At 45.8% G+C, this 20,212-nt stretch overlaps 1 protein-coding gene across 2 annotated transcripts in view; it reads right to left on the bottom strand.

Moving 5' to 3' along the window:
- Positions 1-1,119: 1,119 nt before the first annotated feature.
- The window catches only part of DNAH9 (dynein axonemal heavy chain 9), a gene marked incomplete at both ends in the record, with an annotated part of 315,299 nt that continues 296,206 nt past the window's right edge, over positions 1,120-20,212 (bottom strand). For both annotated transcript variants that reach the window (XM_080922531.1, XM_080922532.1), the window contains 6 exons: positions 1,120-1,347; positions 3,730-4,119; positions 9,861-10,043; positions 16,371-16,541; positions 18,659-18,850; positions 19,785-19,976. In XM_080922531.1, the coding sequence (XP_080778657.1) occupies positions 1,120-1,347; positions 3,730-4,119; positions 9,861-10,043; positions 16,371-16,541; positions 18,659-18,850; positions 19,785-19,976 (1,356 nt within the window). The remainder of the gene's footprint in view (positions 1,348-3,729; positions 4,120-9,860; positions 10,044-16,370; positions 16,542-18,658; positions 18,851-19,784; positions 19,977-20,212) is intronic.

The following is a 20,212-nucleotide window of genomic DNA, read 5'->3' on the forward strand; positions in this document are numbered from 1 at the left end:
TATGATTTTAGTTTTTAAATAGTATGATTCTTTGTGGCTTTTCCAGTATTCCTTATTGCTGTTTTATCTACTCCCCTCTTCTCTAAAGAATTCTCCTTTCCTGTTTTTTTTTTTTCCTTAACTCTTAACAAGTTGAGTCAGAAACTGCAAAGTAGGATTGCTCTGACAAGTCCTCTGGGGGTTTCGGGTGCCTGTTGTATTTATGAAGCGCTGTCTAAATAGCAATTAAATACTATCGCAAGGGTATGGAGAAAGGACAAGTGACCCCACTCATCCCGACCTTCCTTATCAAAGTCACCTCACAGAGAGTGCCAAACCCATCAAAACTGCACACCCATTTAGTTTCCAGTATACGTGTCCTCAGCGGGAAATTTGCGAAGTTTTCAGGTGAGTAGCTTTATGGTATATGCTTCTCCTTGGGAGGCCCGTGAGTAGCGTTCAGAGTGGCAAAGCTAATAGGATCTGCTTGCATGATTACAGTGAGTAGAAGGTTATTTAGTAGATGCATAACTTGATCACAGGCCACCATGACAGGCACCATATGTCAGCTTTCGTGAGTCTTACTGGGACACAGCCACACTTACTTGGTTACATGTGTAGGCTGTGGCCACGTAGAGGGTTTCTAGCCAAGAATGTGGCTTGCAAAGCCTTGGGTACTTACTGTCTGGCTGTTTATAGAGAAATGCTAGTGTTGTAACACTAATATTTCTAAACAGGGCAGTATTTCTCACATAGTGATGCCATGCAGGTTATGATTGATGGGTACTGCCTGTTTGTGTGAGGTATGTGGGAGCCAGAGCACACAGCTCCAGGACCACACTGTGTAACAAGGTCTGTGGTCATTACCAGCTTCATTGCCATGGTTTCTTCATTAGTTAAGACAGCAGTTCTTAGAAGAGTTGAATAAGCCACTTTATTTGAAAGTTTTACTTCTCCCATCTGTGCTGATTCTCTAGGAACTCAGCCTTACTTGAGGCACTTCAAGTCCCCTAGAGAAATTCTACAGAGGTTTAATGCCAGTGATTTTTTTCATAAGAATCCCCTATTACCCCTCACCCACTTGCCTGTCAGGGAACTTCGAGCCACCCTCCTTTGTTCTCCCAGGGCTTCGTAAAGATGCTAAATCTGGAGAAGCAAGGCAGCACCAGCCAGAACCCACTTGGATGGGTTTTCTTTCGTCTTCAGATTGAAAGTCCACACGTAGGTGGGTCCCCGCTGACAAGTTTTGTACACAGGACAAGCATAGACACTTCGGCAGTCTTGCTTGTCTGCGGGAATGGCCTTGAGAAACATCACAGGCATGGCGGGTGTCAAGTCCTTCAGTTTCGCCTCCGCAATGATCCCAGCCTAAGAACAAGAATGTGAAGAAAGCCACTTTAGTCCCAGAGTCCAGCCAGCCTCCCTTCCCCAGGTTCTGGCAGAACCCTGACCACTCTCCAGGGTTCTCCCAATAACTTACAATGGAATTGGTCTCATACTTTACAAATGCATTTCTGTGTGCTTAGCACAAGTCATCTTTTTATTGTTTCTTCGTTTATTTGAAAGGGAAGTCTTGCTGTGTAACCAAGGCTGTACTGAAACTCATTTTTCTGCCAGCTTCCTGAGTGCTGGGACTATAAGCATGAGGTATTACAGCTGGCTTTAACGTCAGTTGCTGACAGAGAACTCCAACTTTTATCCATCCTGTACAGATTAATCTATTTTCAGGTAGATTCTCCCTCTTTACTTTTTCATATATCCATTTTCTCAGACTATGAAGGGTATTTGACAGATGCCATGTTGGAGCTCTAGACAGGGAAGGGAATGCAATTTCTGCCAGCACATGATTTTGGGTCTGAGGTTTTGGCTGGGCATAGTTGCTACCTCTTTGAGATTTTGTTATGTGGTCATATCACCTCTGGGGCATTTTAGCTTTTTGCAAGGAGGTATTTTTTCTCAATAAAGAAAATACAAGGGACAAGGGTGGGTCTTTTTGTAACTTTTTTTTTTGGTAACTTTTCAGATTGGGTTGTCTTTTGCTCTTCTGGGATGGCTCAGGATACTTATCAAAGACCACTATCTAATTGGCTAAAAAGTTTCTACTGGTTCTAGAATGTTCTCAGGAACAAAAGAGTCCTTAGCCAGATAAATTTGGACTTGCAGCAAGCACAATGAAGATGAGATGTTCTCGAGTTTTTAGAAGACACTTTCTTACCACATGTGGTGCTGAATGCTTCATGAAGCACCCCTTGGGCCCTTTGTCTACTGGTCCCTTTACCATGTGCCCCTGACCTGCTTTTGTTATGAACACAATAATTTGGTTTATTTTCATAAATGTGTTAAAATGACTTGCCTTTCTAGTTCTTTCAGAGGTTGATGGAAGTCATTGTGGATGGTAGAAACTAATGAACAGAGGCACTATCATTTGTCCACAGGACAGAATATTCAAGCTGAGGAGGAGCAGGGCAAGCTTCGACTGTCCCCAACATACCATAAAGCCAGCCCTTTCAGAGTGTATGGGTCAGCGTTCACAGGGATGCATAACACTAGTTTCAGATTATGTTCATTCCTTCAGAAAGAAATGCAGTGCCCCTTACCTGCGGCCATCAATGTTCGATACTCATATCACTTAAGCTTCAGGAAAGGCTTTCTCAGAGGTGGACTCCCTTTGTAAACTTGTATACTTTGTAAACTATAAACCCTCAAGGCAGGAATGTGGCCAGGGCCCTGCCTGAAGAGCTACAACAACTAGGCCCCTCCCCTAGACCTCCCTAACTGTCATTAAGATCATCTCTACCCCCTTTAACAGGACCCTCCCAAGATTTTCGGGTGAAAAGTCTGAACAAAACTCACCAATACCCGAGTTCCCCCCAAGCTCAGGACTTGAAATCTTACCAGTCCTCACCCTGGGACTCTCCACCCTAGAAAGCTCCACCCTCCAAGAACCCCTATATATTAATCGTCGGGCTTTGTCCAGTTCCCTGTTGTCTGCTCCCTCCTGGGAACATAGGCAACCACTCCTGTATTTATCCCTCCACACTCTGGAGCCTCTGATCTCTTCTGAGATTTGCTGCCTGGTGTGACTCTCATTGAAGGAAGATAAGAAGCAGTGAAGAGAGGGGAAGTAGCAGTGGGGCTGAGGCTCCTAAGCTCTTTAGCTGGGGTTTCCTTCCCCAGGGAGCTGCACTGCCTCTGCTGAGAAGGCTCACCTGTCTCAGGATGCCTTTCCATTGGGATACTGTCCTACCTCAGAGCTGTAGAGTTCCCAAGATGCAAGATCCCCTGTGTCTTTGGGTACCTTTCCATTAGGACAGCTTCTCTCCTCAGATCTGTGTGGTTCCTGGGCCTGTGAGTCCCAGAATCCCTTCCCATCTGAGCAGAAAGGCCAACAACCAGTACCATGGTATTGTCAGCTGTCTGTGTACCAGATGCAGTCTAGTTCTCTAACATAGAAACCCATTTGATTTCACAGTGGCTATTCCCCCATTTTATAATTTGGTCAATGGAGCTCTTGAGGGGAAACACTAGCCCATAGCCATGTGATTAGTAAATGGTGGTGCTGAGGTCAGATCCAGCTAGTATGGTTGCGCGGGCCTCATTTTAAGCACATTCTTCTTGGGTGGGTTAAAAGAAAAGTCTCAAGGAGAGAAAGGGCACCTAGGTAAAAAGATTCCAGAGCACTGCACCCGAAGTCAATATGCATGTCATCACCCACCCCAAGGTGCCATTTGACTTGTTTCCAGACTCTACCTGTGTGTCCCAGCAGGCACCTTCCATGAAGAGCCCATAGATGTAGGCCCCTTCCCGAGGAGGGCTCCGGAAGTCCTCTCTGTTCTTCTTTGTCACATCACATTGCAGGGCCATCTGGTCTAGTGGCCACTCATTCTTGCGGGCTACAGACTGCATGATGGCAGTCAGGAAGGACTGGGGGTTGAAGAAGCCCGTCAGCCACACAGTTGAGGGCATCACGAAGTCCCCTATCCAGGTCTCTAGCTCTTTGATTCTGTTAAGCAGGTCTAGGAACCAGGCTGCCAGGCCTGCTGTGGAAGGGTAGGCTCGCCTGGCCCAGGGCTCTGGGACCACATCTAGGTATAGGGCATTCTGTAAGTTTTCCATCTCGCTGGTCATGGTCAGCTCCCCCTAAAGACCAATAGGAAGAAAGAGAGTTAAGGAGGCAGAAGTCTCAGGAAGCACTGGCCTTTGTGCCTTTTGACTCCTAGATGGGAGCTGACTCCAGTGGTACAGGCTGCTTGTATGGTTCTGTCTTGTATTTGCTTTGCAGAATTTGTCTTGTCAAGGCTGGTGCTTTAGAATGAGCCTAGTACCCACAGCTGCCACTTCACAGTGGCAGTAATAAAGAGAAAGCTGCTGCTGCTGCCATAGGGCAGAGGCAGTACAGATATGAGCTGAATTCCTAGTGCAGTATCTGGGCCTAGGTACTAAAGGCTCCCAGGGTAGTTCTGGCAAAGTCAGCAACCTCTTCAAGGGCTAACATTTTCTAAGTCCTGTTGGCAGCATTGCATGTACCCAGTAGCCATATGTGACCTGGCAGGCATGGATGTCCCGAGCATCACAGAAGCTCCAACATGCATAGTTCTTTTGCTTGGTCTTACATCGTAGTCTGGGTGAGGGTAAGGAAGTCAGATGGCATTACAGAGCAGAGGAAGATGTTGGTCTTCTCAGTTGTCAGGGGAGGGGTAAAGTGTAAGCTGTCCCTCCTGCATACTAAGCATTTGTGAATATGTAATGCATAAAGAGGCTGAGGAGAGGTGGGAGAATGGGCTAGAGCTGATGTCCTGGTCTGTTCTGTACAGCAGAGATGTCTGTGTGAGAGGGAAGGGCAGGGAGGGAAGGAGGAAGGGAGAGGGAGGGAGGGAAAGAGAGGAAGAGAGAGAGAGAGAGAGAGGAAGGGAAGGAGGGTGGGAGGAGGGAGGGAGGAAGAGAGAGAGAGGTAGGGAGGGAGGGAGGGAGGGAGAGAGAGAGAGAGAGAGAGAGAGAGAGAGAGAGAGAGAGAGAGAGAGAGAGAGAGAGAGAGATTTCATAACCAAGGCTAGTCTCCAACTCACATTTCTTTTGTCTCAGCCTCCCATGTGCTAAGTTTGCAGGTATGCATCGCCATGCCTGCCTGGAAAATGATGTAGTTAAGTTTGCTTCTCCATAAAACTGGTTTGGGCTTTATCAAGTTTGGGTTTATCAATGGGAATTACTTACTGTACACGGGGAAGTCTTCTATCATGTGAGCTGATGGAGAATAACTCCATCTTGGATTTGTCCCATACTGTAAGCCCACAGGATTCATAAGTCATCAGAGCACAGACTACTGGTGTCACTGAAGTGTGATGAAAATACCCTCCTGCCCCTCAAGTGGCCTACTTAGAGGACTGTGTCAAAGTAAGACACATCTATAAGTCATTCTGAACTCCACATGGTTCCTATTGCCGCCCTTTGCTTGTACAGAAACGTCCTTTGTTTCTGGTTATCTCCTCCAGCCAAGTCAATAAACACTCTGTTTCCAGACTGAGGCCCCTGTGAAGCCTGAAACCAAGCCTTTGAGTTTTGTTTTAAGGAAAAAAAATGATGTGCTTACTATTAAAATAAGTGCAATGGGCTGGGGACATAGTTTAGTTGGTAAATATTTTCCACCCAAGCATGAAGACTTGAGGTATATTTCCCTGATCCCATGTTAAAAACAAAACATAACCAAAAAACCAAAACCAGGCATGAGGTTTGTGCTTTTTAGTGCCAGTGCTGGAGAGGTAGAGTCAGGTACCTGGGACTCACTGGCCATCTAACGTTGTCTAATTGTTGAGTTCTAGGCCATTAAGAGTCCCTAACAAGATGGATGGCTCCTGAGGACCAGAGCTCTGCTCTGCTCTGCTCTCTCTTTCTCTCTCTCTCTCTCTCTCTGTGTGTGTGTGTGTGTACCTCCTCTAACACGTACACACATGCATCCACACAAACAGACTTCCCTGCTACACAGATGTGACTAGCAGTGAAACCATGCTATATGGAATCCATAGGAAGAGCAACCCCAAGAGAGATCCTGAATGAAAATGGACTCAGTCCATTGTAATAAATACAGACTTTGGGGATGCTAGGACTATTTTGTGTGGTGGGATAAGGGCCTGATGTGACTCTGTAATTGCTATGAACTTTAAAACTCTGCTAGAAAAATAAGGTCTAACTCTTTTTTAAATGCAACACTTAGTGCTTAACACCCTTCAGAAATGAACCTCCTTTTGATAGCAAAGGTACACAGAATATGTAACTTAGCGGCTTAACATTCTTCTCACGTCTTATGGTATTATGATGTATTCTGACAACGACTTTGCACCGACTAACTTGAATGCCAAGCAAGAGAAACTGAAAGGATGTCGCGCCTCCTAGGCTTCCCCACATTCCCACAGAAGCAGGAACTATGCAGAATCGGAGCCACTTCTTTGTGTGGGTTTTGAACCCAGGTATGATCATCACTTTGAGCAGAAGTAGAAAGGATCAGTCTTTAGGGAGCTGGGAGACGACAGTGCTCTTCCCCAATTCAAGTGTATCTGTGTTGCCTTCTTAGGCCAGGGGAGTGCAGTTTGTCCTGAAAGGTGTTCAGAATGAACAAAAGGACATTTTCCTAAGAGGTTTCCAGATTGTTGGAGGCTGTCTTAGGTGGATAGGAAGACAGCCTGTGGCTAAACTCTGGGCACCAGGGCCCATTTTCATTTTTTTAAATTGTGTATGTATGCACAAATGTGTCTATGTACAGGTTTGCACACCTGCACGCAGTCTCTGCAGATGCCCAAAAGGGGATGTTAGCTCCCTGGAGCTGAAGTTAGAGGTAAGCACTGTGTCGCTGAACTACCTCTCCTACCCTTAGTGTTTAGAAGTAGAGTTTCACTCCATAGCTCAAACTGGCCTTGAGCTTATGAGCTACTCACCATAGGTGCAGAGAACCAAACTTGGGTCCTCTCCAAGAACAGCAGGTGCTCTTAATGGATACACCATCAGCATCCCCTACTAGGGTCTTCTTAACTGAGATAAAGAAAATGGTTCCCTCGCCTTCCCTAGCCTGGGTCTGAGCAGCACTGATTACTATCTAAGCCTAACTGCTCATACGGTGGTCAGCAAAAAAAGAAATCTTAAAAATCTGTCTCTTCCATCCACTCCCAGGCCTGTGACACACTTCCTTGGTTTCCACGCGGATGGGAAACGGGGAGAACATGGCAGTCCGTGTGGCACCTTTTCCAGGCATGATGAAGGCAGCGCGTCTGCGACCTCATCTATTTTATTCATCCCTATAAATAAATGCTTTCATAATCTTTCTTTGATACAGTGGAGTGAAAACCTTATTTTTTTTTTCCTTATAGGCTCTCGATCCTTTGAGTCAGTGTGTTAGAAGCTACATTCATAGGCTGAAGTCAGACCAAAGCTAAGGGAGGAGGTAAATGAGCCCAGAAACCTCCGTTTGGAAGGCCGTCAGTAGGCAGGCTGTGTTCACAAGGCAGCAGAAGCATTCAGTCCAAAAAGGACGGGCTGGAGGTGACACTTCTTTTCAGGGCTTCATTCCCATGCTGTCTGAGACTCATGGTCAGCTCCCTATCTATTTTCTCAGGAAAGTGGACTTTGTAACTGACTTTACCTCACCCCATCCCCACCCCACCCAAGGGCTTGAGCCTGGTGCTTTCACATATTCTAGGTAAGCACTGCGTCGCTGAACTACCTCTCCTACCCTTAGTGTTTAGAAGTAGAGTTTCACTCCATAGCTCAAACTGGCCTTGAATTTGTAATCTCGCCTCTCAAGCGCTGGGGTTGACATCCTCCTCCCGGCCCTGAGATGACTCATTCAAGCCATCAGGAAGTAGATGGGAAGTAAATAGACTGAATAAGGGTCCCTCATCTTTCACTGTGGCTTCCACACAGAGGTGAGCAGTGGCCTGCTTGTCTGAATCTCTGGTAGAGAACGAGATAGCCAAAGGCGTCAGGCCTGGGCAAGTGCCCCGGAGTGATGATCAAAGAGTCAGAGCAAGATGCTCCTCCCAACTTGACCTGAAGTCAGCAGTGTGCAGGAGTCAAAGCCCAAAGTCAGCCAGCCTTTGCATTTGAACAAGTGCACAAACTTAGGGAAACTGAGGCACAGGGGGAAAGAATTAAGGCCATCAATTACTTGGGCGATGCCGAGTTCCAGGCATGCGCTGACACCAGGCTAGCCAAGGGAAACAAGACTCACAGGGATTCCAAGATTTCCTGGCAGCCGCGTTTCAGAACGTGAAAGTGGCGAATCGAATTTTCCTAATGTTTCTTTCAATGCAAGATTCCTAAAATATCAAGTTTTCGGACATACAACCAAATTATTAATGACACGTTTTACAGTTTTTGGTCTTTTATCTTTGAAATCTAATGTCATTTACATTAGTCTTTACTGGACAACTCTAAACACTTGGAGTCTCATGTGTACCTCTGTAGGGAGAGATTTTTCTAGTCTTCTTTCTATCAGTGTATGCGTCTTTGGAAATTACAACTAATTAATGCCCCTCCCCCCCATATCAGCATTTAGAAATTTTGTAGCTCAGGCCTTGGTGCATCTGGCTAACAGGAATCAGATCACCTAAGAACACTGAGAGCCAGATGTCTGACACTGACTTCCCAAGAGAAATTCTCTCTGTGGACATGTCTGTGGCCAGCTGGCTTTCCCGCAGATTTCTTCCTCCTACCCCCACCCAGTGTCTGTGTGCTTTGAGCTGCTACAGACCTGCAGGGCTGGATCTCCCAGCTCAGCTAGGACTTTCTGGGCACACGTGGTCTTACAGCCAGTCGGTTCCGATTTACCATGAACAGAAAGGTTTCTTTCATAAGGCTGAGAGTGTTTGGTGAAGAACTCAAAGGCTCAGGCCTTTTGTGACTGTGCTGCCTAGTCTGGGGTGGCAGTTGGCTTGTCTTATGTGCTGGAGGACTGCATCCCAGTCTCTGCCCAGGCATTCTTCATGATTGACTCTACAGAGGCACAGTGAAGGGTCTTAGAAGAAAGAATGAGTTGAACAAATTGGAAGTCAAATGGGGAAGTAGCCTGCACCAAAGTGATGGCTGCAGCAAACCTACTCAAGGTAACTGCAGCTGTATACCTGAAGTGCAAAGTATGCTAGGCAAGGGGCTGCTTTACATTTGAGACTGTGGTGGGATTTTGCCTTTTATCTGATCATATGCTGGCATGGAATCTGGAAGCCATGTAATGCTGCCTGTCCTTAATAGCCTGGGCTTAATCTATCTCATCTGCCATATTATTTCCCCCTGCGTATGTGTGGGGGTATGGTGATTAAAAGAAAAGCAAATCAAACAACACTAGATTTTCTACATTTTGATAGTTTGTTTACACACACACACACACACACACACACACACACATGCGCACACAGCCACCATTGTATAACTCCCAAAACTAGACTTGGCAGTGCCAGCGGACTCCAGACCTAGACTTTGGGGGCCCGACTAAGCTTTCAATGTAAGCTACAAAAGGTTTCTGGATTACAGGCACACATACTTCTGAGATACTGGGGATCAAACTCAGGGCCTTGCACATGCTGGACAAGCTCTACCACTAAGCTGCTCCTCCAGCCAGAGATTATAGCTCTTTTACTAAAGATGTCAGTGTAGACGCATGCACATTATCCATGTTCATTATCCATGAACAGAGAAGACACCATAGAACAGGGGCTGAATACTCCTCGGCTTATTCTTTCTGATGTCCCCATAGCCAGTCTGGCTTGTGTGGAATGACACCTGTCAGGCATGTAGGTGGCTTTGGAGCAGTTGTCCTTTGGTGCCCTGACCCTTTGTTGTCTGTCATTCTATCCCTGTGGGGTCCAGTCATGCCCTCCAGCAATGTCCCTCTCACTCACCTGTAAGCCAAGATGCAGCTCTCTCAGAGAGCGCTGGATCTCTCTAGTAAGGATGTTCATGCGTTCGCACTCCTGGAGAGCCACTACAATGTATGGGGTGCGTTCCTCCACCTTCGCCATTAGCTCTGGGATGTTAAATTCATCTGTCACCCGATCCAGTATTTCTTCCAGAAAGGCTTTGACCTGTTCCATGGCAGAAAATATAGAGTTAAGGGACTCCATGGAAATACCTGCATGGTGTGATAAATCTGGCTTTTTAAAACATTTATTTTATGTATGTGAGCACACTGTTGCTGTCTTCAGACACACCAGAAGAGAGCATCGGATCCCATTACAGATGGTTGTGAGCCACCATGTGGTTGCTGGGAATTGAACACTCAGGACTTCTGGAAGAATAGTCAAGTGTTCTTAAGCACTGAGCCATCTCTCCATCCCAGAACACCTCCATCGCTTTCTCCAAGAGCAGACCTCCATCTTCTTTGGGAAATGTCTTCCCCGTCTTTCTGGAGAGTCACTGGTGCAAGTGTCTCCTTATTCAAGTTAAATGGATCAGATTTTTTAGGTGGGGAGCTCAAAAGCCCCAGGGATAGTAGGCCCTACTTTTATTAATTAATTTAAATGGCCATACTATCAAACTACCTTCTAAATTCATGTCTCCCTGCTCACAGGCGAGTGCAGCTCTTCAACCTTCTCAGAGAAGCTTCTTTGTGTAGTGGATGAGGGTTAATGTAGAAACTCAAGACCAGTCAAAGGGGCTGTGGTGTGCTCAGTCCCATATGGGCAACTATATCAGTCCACCCAGGGGTCAGGAGCGTGGCAGAAGAGGGGGTAAGGATCGTAATGGCTGGAAGCTGGGGATGACCTAAGCAAAACCGCTAAGGTTGCTTGCAAACAAAAAACTAATCACAACAACAACAACAACAAAACCATGAAGCCGAGGGTATATGGAGGTGGAGTTCCAAATCTGTGTGGAGTTCGGGAAGTGGTGGTGGGTAAATATGATCAAAATACATTGTATGAAAATCTCAAAGAATTAATTTAATACTTTTTTTAAATCAAGGGAGTACATCCTGCACTGGACACTAAATGATAGATAGCCCCCTGCCCCCCGCCGCCCTTCCTCTCATCACACTGCTTGCTTGCTTGAGCCAGTTCAGCCCAGATTGAGGAATGACCTCAGGACACTTCTCTCCAGAGGATGGCCAATCCCCCATGACTTGTGTGATCAGCCTGAAAAGGATTCTAGGGATTGATGTTGCAAACCTCACAGGCTGACCCGATTAGCTATAGGAACTGAAGTGGGTCTTTGGCCTAAGATGCCCCCTGTGGGCCATGTGGGGCTGAAGCACACAAGCACACACTGACAGCCCTCCAAGTCAGTGGTTAGGACATCCTTAGATCCAACCATGGATCAAAATCCAAACATATCTTGTCATTATTTCTTAAACAACACAGTATAACTATTTGCACAACTTTAGGCATTATAACTAAGCTAGGGGTGATATAAGGCACATGGAATGGAATGAACGATACCTTAGAAAAAAAATACCTAGCATGTATAAGACCAAGCACTGTATAAAGGTATACCAGAGGATGGGCACAGCTTGCATGCAGATACTAAGCCATGTGAGACTTTGGCATTTATGGGGAGGGGCATAGATACTGGGGGTACCTCTCACTTCCCTCTGTTCTGTATTTCCAGCCACTGATACTGTGGCTTTCTATTTGTGAGTTCTGAAAGTGGCCTGGTCATTTACCACATAAACACCTTCTTCCCACAATTCCTTTCCTCTTGCAAACTATTAGCTAATTAGGCCTGAGGAGCCAGACTAACCCTGGAAAATTGCAACCGAGGTGCAAAGATGGTGGGTTATTTGGGGGCAAGCACTTGGAGGCTGAGCCTGCTCTTTTGGAGGAAACAAGTAAGCCTGGGAGGTTCCTTAGCAGAGAAAGACAAACGAAGCTGTGCACACATCATGGCCATATGGCCAGCAGAGGAAAGGGGAGGGAGCGGGAAGGTTTAAGAGCTGAGCTCTAGAGGCCTGAGCCAACCTGTTCATTGTTAACTTTGATACCTCCATCCCTTCCTCCAAGAGCAGACCTCTATCTTCTTTGGGAAATGTCTTCCCCATCTTTCTGGAGAGTCACTGGTGCAAGCGTCTCCAAGCAAGGATCAGATTCTATTCTTAGGAGCATGACAGGTTAAAACCAGTGGGAGGAAGGCGGGTACTTGAAGGGCCCTGCAGGCTTCTTCCACACTGAAACCCTGGAGCCACTTGTCTTTGCCTTTTCTTTGATTGGTTCATTTGACATAGGAAACTGGTTTTTGCTTAGTTTAGTTAGATTGGTATTTGTTGCTCACAACGGAGGAGCCCTGACTGAGTTAACCCAGTTCTCATGGGATGCAAGCAAGTCAGTTAGGCCTCAGGTTGTCACCTGTAAACATATCCGCTAGAGTCTTTCTTAGTTGGCTGCCTTCCCCCAACTTTAAGGGTTGATTTGAAGATCAAATCAAATGAGCTGATGGATTTTGCGGCCTCCAAAAGCTTTAAAAGACTATATTAATGTAAAGGATGATTAATATTCACCTTGCCCTGAATTGCAAACACACGATCCATTCCCCCAGAAAAAGAGCTGATGGTAGGGTGAAAAAAAAAAAAAAAAAAAAAAAGAAAGAAAGAAAGAAAGAAAGAAAGAGCATCCCATGCCAAATGGGTCTCTAGTTACTATCATAACAAAAAGTAGAATGGAATTTTAATGGTACCTGAAAGCTGCTGCCAGAGCTGAAGACAAATGGCTAAATTTATGTTATATTTCTGTCTCTGGAGTGGAATTGAAGAAACATTCCTGTATCAGTGAGCGGCCATTTGGCTGTGACTCCCAGTGAGATGAAGAGATGGTCTAGAGGCATTACTCCAAAACACACAAGGATGGGAACACTGAGTTCTCTCCTGTCTCTTGTCAAGTCAGGAGGGTGTGGAGGCCTGGGAAGGAGCTGTGGGTGTGGAAAAGCAGGACAGAGACCGAGGAGGACTCTTCTTTGCTCAGGGAGCCCCAGGAGTTTGAAGAAGAGTTTGAGAGAAAGAATGCCTTCCAAGGAATGAGGCCAATTTCATTTCCATAAGCAACACCTCTGCTTTCCTTCTTTTTGAGAAAGTAATACATATTTACCAGAAATATCAGAGAAAAAAGCCTTTTAGAATATTTTTTCCCATAAGAGAAAAAATACTGTAAAGCTGCCAATATTTGCATATTTTCTTCAATGTGCAGAACAGTTTCTCTTCTTAGTCATCAGCCAGTCAGCATTCACATAACAATTACTTATGCACTTATCACCCATCCAACCACCACCATGCCTATCAGTTTCCCTCCCTCTGTCTATACATACATGTATACAACACACACACACACATACATACACACACACACACACACACACACACACACACACACACACACACCCCATATAACCTTTTCTTTTCCTCAGTACTGGGAATTGAATCCAGGGTCTTACAAATACTAGGCAAGCACCCCACCACTGATCTACAGGTCTGTCCCTATAAATCTTTTATTATTGATTTACTTATTGAGACAGGGTCCTACTTTGTACCCTGGCTGGCATGGAACTTGCTATGTAGACTAGGTTGGCGTTGAACTTACTGAGATCAGCCTGCCTCTGCTTCCCCAGTGCTGGGATTAAAAGTATGTGATTGTGGTTGGCTTCCCTATAAATGTGGAGGAAAGTCCTCTGTTCGTACATATGGAAATGCTTTCTTTATTTAAAATGTGTATTATTTGCTTTTTCGATGTACCTAATTTATTGTCCTACTGGCAATTGCTCTGTTGACCATTTCTACATTATAAAAATTCTGCAATAAATAAATATAAACACATCATAAAAATCTGTGGACTTTGGGTGCTTTCACTGGGTGATTTCTAAGAAATAGAATTATGAGTGGAAAAAATGAACATTTTGAACTTTGGCTGCTCTTGTCAAATTGTTCCATCAATTTGACCTTTACCAACAGAGATGACCAGGCCTTCCAGTTTTAGGTCTCACTACTCTGGACCATCACATTTGAAAGCCCTTAGCATTATGGAAAATGACATTTTGCATCCCTTAGATGTCGATGAGATAGTGTCACCTTTCTTACTGTATGTCATCTTTGATCTCCTGGGGCTGGAATTACAGGTGTCTGTGAGCCGCCTGACGTGGGTGCAGGGCCCGGAGCCCAGTCAACAAGCAGCAAGCTCGGTTAACTTCTAAGCCATCTCTCTAGCCCTTAAAGAGTTGTCCATCAAAATTATTAGTCTTTGTGCTCTTAGATTTTGAAGTTTCTGAAAAGCTGAGAAGTGCCTTCTTTGTGCAATCATAAAGACATCCATACACATGGCCTTCCAATGAATTTATAGTTTTCCTGTTTTACATTTAAATACTCGAGGAATGTAAGCTATAGTTTTACCAAAAGAATCAGGGAACAAAACCTACTCTACTTTTCTCCAAATGACCAGCTGGTTTTCAGCACTAAGAAATCTTGCTTCATCACCACAGAAGGAAGGAAGGCTTGCACCTCAGGGCACTACTGGAGGAGACCAGCACTCTGACTGATCAGAGTCCCCTCCAGATTCAGATGTTGAACCCAATCCTCTGTGTCTCAGAAGATGACTGGATTTGGATACAGACCTTTAAAACGGGAAGTATATGAAAAGGCAACTATTAAGGTAGTCCCTAATCCAGTCTGATTAGTGAGGAGGAGGAGGTTCGGGCACAGACAAAAAAGACAAGGCTACATGCAGACACAGCTGAGGAGATGCCACTACAAGCAGGAAGGAAACGCCTCAGAGACAGTTGTACCCACTGTCACCTTAATTGGTAGTCTAGGTTTTAATACACAAGGACTTGACTTTCTGTTGGTTTAAGTTAGCCAGATTTCCATGTTCTGTTATGGCAGTTTGGGCAATGGATGTAAGGGATGCTGTCCTCCTGGTAATTAGCAGATCCGTCTGCCCAAAATAGTCACTGGAGACCAAGCAGCAATTCTAGGTCAGGTTGTCCAGTAAGCCCATGGTGTCTTCAAAGAAACCCACTTGGGTTAAAGTATGGTAGGTACTAATTGTCTTCTCCCCAACATCCCCAACAATTGCCTTTTTCTCTTACTCCCAGGTTAATGACAGCTAGCCGAGCTAACCCCAGCTTTCCCTCATGGAGGTGGAATGTGCTAGTAACTTGGTTCAGGGTTTCAAGATTCGGATGGGATGAAAGGGCAAGCTCGGGTTTTGCCTCTCTGCCTCCGGACCTGCAGAGCTATAAAAACACAGGAAACATGGTTGAGAAGTGGGGCAAGACATGATGAGACATGTACCCAGTGACCTGCATGTATGGAATGCATGACAAGGGCTGGACCTTCCCTTGAAGGCTCCTGTCCATTACTTACACAGCCCCGGCTGTCGTCAGCAACAGGGATATTTTTCTTGGTGGGTGGCTTGATGGCTTCCCCCTAGCCTCTGATTTTGTCTCACACATGGAATGGTGGAAAAGGATAATTAGTAGGCTCATTGACACCACAGTCATCAGTGTACTAACTGCTGGGTGTATCCATGCTATGGATTGAATCTGAAATGTCCCACAGAGGTTCATTTGGGAGGTAGGTAGGGTTTAGCTGGCAGAAGGTCACTGGGGTCTGTTCTGCTCACCATGCTTCAGGCCATGTGTTCTCCACTTCCCAGTTCATTCCTCTGCAAAGAACACATCTACTTCATGCTCTCACCTCCATGGTTGGAGCTATTACTCCACACTATCCTCTGAAACCACAAACCTAAACAAGCTCCTCCTAAATAGTTTCTGCTGGGTATTCTGGTCACAGAGATATGACTGCAGCCAATTACCTCAGATCTGAGACTCAGAATTCTCTTTCCTCTTTTTGTCCTGAAGGCTGAATGTAGGGGCCTTGGACATGCCAGGCAGTGTTCTTATGTTTTCTTATGAACTCCATGGGGGTGGGGGCTGCAGTCAGGGCAGTGGTCCCCACAGGTGTCCCATGCCTGGTCTCTGCCATCAGCTAACTTACACTACTATCCACAGCAGTAGCAAGATTACAGTTACGAAGTAGCAGTGAAATAATTTTATGGGGGTCGCCACAGCATGAAGAGCATTAGGAGGACCACTGTGTCAGAAGGACTTGGCAGTGCTGAGGGGTAAATACGAGTTGGTGGATGGACACACATCTCTTCTAAGTAGAATCCACTGGTCTTGAAAAAAAATTTAGAAGTCCCACTCTGGCCACCCATCCTTCTGTCCTCTGTTTCCCCTAAATCATAGGCCTGTCCCCAACGTTTGGTTATCCTCAAATGCAAACCTCACCCCATTTTGCTTTCTACTCTGTAATTTCCCCCCAGCTCCATGCTATTTCTTGGCCTTGTGCTTGAATCACTACCACTATTGATGTTATCAGCCTAAAGGTGTTTACTTGCAAGCCTTGTGTTCCCTGAACTATTTCAGGCCATACTCACCTTTTCTTCCCTTGTAACACCAGCTCCATCTCCGGCCTGGCTGTCCCGAGGCTGCATCTCCAGCACAGTTCGGAAGAGCTTTTCTGATGTCTGGGTCAGGAAGCCGATCTCTGCATTTGGGTGGAGGCCGTATAGGTAGGGAGACTCAGGGGGCAGCTCAGCATCAATATACTGAAACCAAAGGCAAGACTGATCAAAGAGTAGCCAACTTGTCTCTCATTCTGTGCTGGGTCCTCTGTGGGACACAGCACCATCGTCCTGGGGGTGGACCACTGCCTACTTCACACACCAGGTACAATTTCCTCTCAGCACCATCCTCTTCTCACATGGGACTAGCCCCCCACAACTCCTGTACAAAATGAGGGTGAGACCAGGCTGGAGGAAGCAGCCAGTTTGCTTGCACTCCAAACAAAACAAAACACCCAGAATTGGGGTTGAAGCATTTTAAAACATGGTGCTGCCTAAATGCATCTCTAGTTAATTCTGGTCGTCACGGTTAGTCTGCCTAAGAGTCTTACCCAGCTTACAAAGGCCACTTCCTTCACTGATTGCTTTTCATACCCATTCACAGTTCATTTTATAACCTCAAGAAGCTTTCTTCCAACTTAAGCTCCCGAAGGGGCTTTTGAGAATTCTTGGTGTTGCTACCAACTAGTTTAATTACTGCTCATTTGCTCAATCAGAGTTTCTAGCTTTGCATTTCCTCTAGCCCTTCCCTGCGTCCTTGGCAGACTTGCCTGGCAGACTTCAGGGAAGTACTAGGAAGGGCTTCCACTTCAGCTTGTTGGAAATGTGTAAGTCCTATTACTATGGTACCCAAGACCCAAGCCTCTCAGGGATGCTGCTTTGGCAGGTGGGTTGTCTGCAGACACCAGGGGATGCTCTTGTACTAGGTTCCTGGGCAAAGCCTGCTCATTTCTTATAAGAGTCTCCTCCTTTTGAATTTCTTGTCACAGGTATGACTCTTCTGATTAAATAACCGCTATAATTATGACTCTTAAGTTTTATGAATTAAAAGTTTGAGTTTCTATGACAACACTTTCCTATTAAATTTGCTATAGACGTAGGTAAGATTTAGTTCTTTCAGGGATGCTTAAAAAAAAAAAAAATCTAAAAAATTTTCCTCCCCCACAATAAACAGTCTCTCAGTAGATTTCTCATGGCATGTTAAAACGAGAACTGGTTGCTTTTAAAAATAACTGCAGTAATAGCACATGGAAAACGGAAAACCTGGAGATCCATCACATATACAGTCACCAAACCCAGACAGTATTGCAGATGCCAAGAAATGTATGTCGATGGAAGCCTGACATAGTTGTCTCCTGAGAGGCTCTGCCAGATCCTGACAAATACAGAGGCAGACAGATGCTTGCAGCCAACCATTGGACCGAGCGCGGGGTCCCCAATGGAGGAGTTACAGAAAGGACTGAAGGAGCTGAAGGGGTTTGAAACCCCATAGGAAGAACAACAATATCAACCAACCAGACGTCCCACCCCCTCCAGAGCTCCCAGGGACAAAACCACCAACCAACAAGTACACATGGAGGGACCCATGGCTCCAGTCGAATATGTAGCAGACAATGGCCTTGTAGGGTATCAACAGGAGGAGAGGCCCTTGGTCCTGTGAAGGCTTGGTGCCCCAGTGTAAGGAAATGCCAGGGTGGGGAGGTGGGAGGGAGTGGGTGGGCAGGGGAGCACCCACATAGAAGCAGGAAGAGGAGTATGGGATAGGGGGTTTCTGGAGGGAAAAGCAGAAAAGATGATAACATTTGAAATTTAAATAAAGAAAATATCAAATAAAAGAAAAAAAAGTCTCAGGGAGAATGACTTCCTTTTATGTGGGTACACATCCCTTTGTCTATAGCCCTCAACAGGAAGTAGGAGTCTGGCTACAAGATCACTTTCAGTGAGGATAATGATAAAATTTTCGCAGAGGTCTCTAGATTCTTACCTGAGAATTTCCCCCATTAACATTGTCTTTGTTGACATCTTGAATCAGAACAAGTAGATTACCGCCCCAGATGTTATTTGTGGGGAAGATTGACAAGTAGAACTATGGAGTCAAACATCAAGGTTACAAAGATCTCCAAGCTCAATTTTGTCTTTAATTTGGCTGGAAATCCTTAGCCTCTTGGGTTGATCGTAATCTTGGGGCAGAGAGTGAGGTTGAAATAGACTCAGACTTAGCTCTCAGGGCATCCTTCCCTAGTTCCCAGCGTGAGCCAGACAGGAGGAATTCTCCCTGCTTCCATGACTGCCATATTGCCACAAGCCCAGCTGTGCCTTACCTGATGATAACCAATGTAGTCCATGTTGCCTGGGAGTGGGAACCCTGGAGCCAGGGACAGCTCTCCTTCTAGCATTTCCGGCCTAATGAATTCCTCTAAATAGGTTCTGCAGAGTCTCCTGTCCCAGTCATCTGTGATATGGCCACCGTACATAATCTCACCAAACAGGTAACGCAAGTCGTCATAGGGTACCTGAGTCACAGTGAGAGAACAAGAAAGGATGGTTTCCCCACAGGCTATGGTGCTGGATGCTTCTTGAGATTAAAAGTGATGCCCCTTTAAACTTGGTGTCCCCAGAACCTGGCAGTATTAAGTGTGCATCAGGTTTTCTTGAGCCTGTCACATAAGCAATAAATGTCGATGGAGGATGTGAGGGCCATGACCTCTCTTACATTATTTTTTCCATTAGTAACAGGATCAGCTGTCCCCTTGGAAAGCTCAGAGTAAATAGATTATACGATAGAAGATAGCTAGAGTAAGAGTTAGGGACAGAAGCCATTTGAGACAAGGGGTCTCAAAAGGGAAGCCATTTGAGACAAGACAACCAACACAGGGGGTGAAGCTATGGGGCTGGGCTCCCTCGGACTCAGGGACTTCTTGTTAGGCAGGACTTCTCGCATGGCATGGGACCCTCGCATGGCATGGGACCCTATGGTGCCCTTGCTGATGCTTCAGACAAAAGGAGCCTTGATGGGACATGCATCCCTTTCGACAGAGACTTTGTTAGTACTTTCTCTGAAATGGGTCTGACAAAGCTGAGGCTGGCTGGCTACAGTTTGGATTTGGCCTTTTCTCCAGCCCTGGCAGAACCATATTCACAGGAGGAGCTGTGTGAACTAATGAAAGCCCCACTCCTTTGCCTGATCAACTTGGGTAGGGAACTTAGGTCTCTTCTTGTCAAGCCGCAAATCCGTGCTGTGGTGTAAGCATATATAATCAGTCTGATGGGTCTCTGGATAAATTCTCATGGGGCTGACAGTTTAGATTCCTTAGCCTCAGGCTGGTTCTTGGCTTGGAACTTCCTTATCTCTTCTGTGTGAAGTCTTAGACCTTCCTCATAACACAAAACCCTTGTGTATAGGAAACCCATATCATAAAGACCTGCAGCCACACCCCTGCATTTCACCTTTGTGTTAGCCTCCAGGAAATTGTATAGCACATTCACAGAGATGGTGAGGTCCCCAGTGTTAAACGGGTAGGACCGATTCCATCCCTGTGGTCCGAACTTTCGTCTCTCCGCAACCACCGCATGAAAATAACACAAAGCAAAGAGGATGGTCTTGAACTCCGTCTCCCGGGAACACATCTCCAGAGTGTCCTGGAAGAGAAACATCATTAACAGTGTCTAGATTTAACAGATTGACTATTTAGGTACCTGGGCATAGCTAATGTGAGAGCAGCAGAGGGTCTGTGGTTATGAATGTCTTGTTTATTCTGTCAGTGTCACCGTGCCCCATGTAGGTGGGGACCCTTACGACCTCCATTCCTGCCCATCATGGAATAAGAATGTGCTCTTCTCTCTATGGAATAAGGAACCCTTGGCTTCTGTACTGC

This window comes from Micromys minutus (assembly GCF_963924665.1).
Source record: "Micromys minutus genome assembly, chromosome: 10".
Lineage (NCBI taxonomy): Eukaryota > Metazoa > Chordata > Mammalia > Rodentia > Muridae > Micromys > Micromys minutus.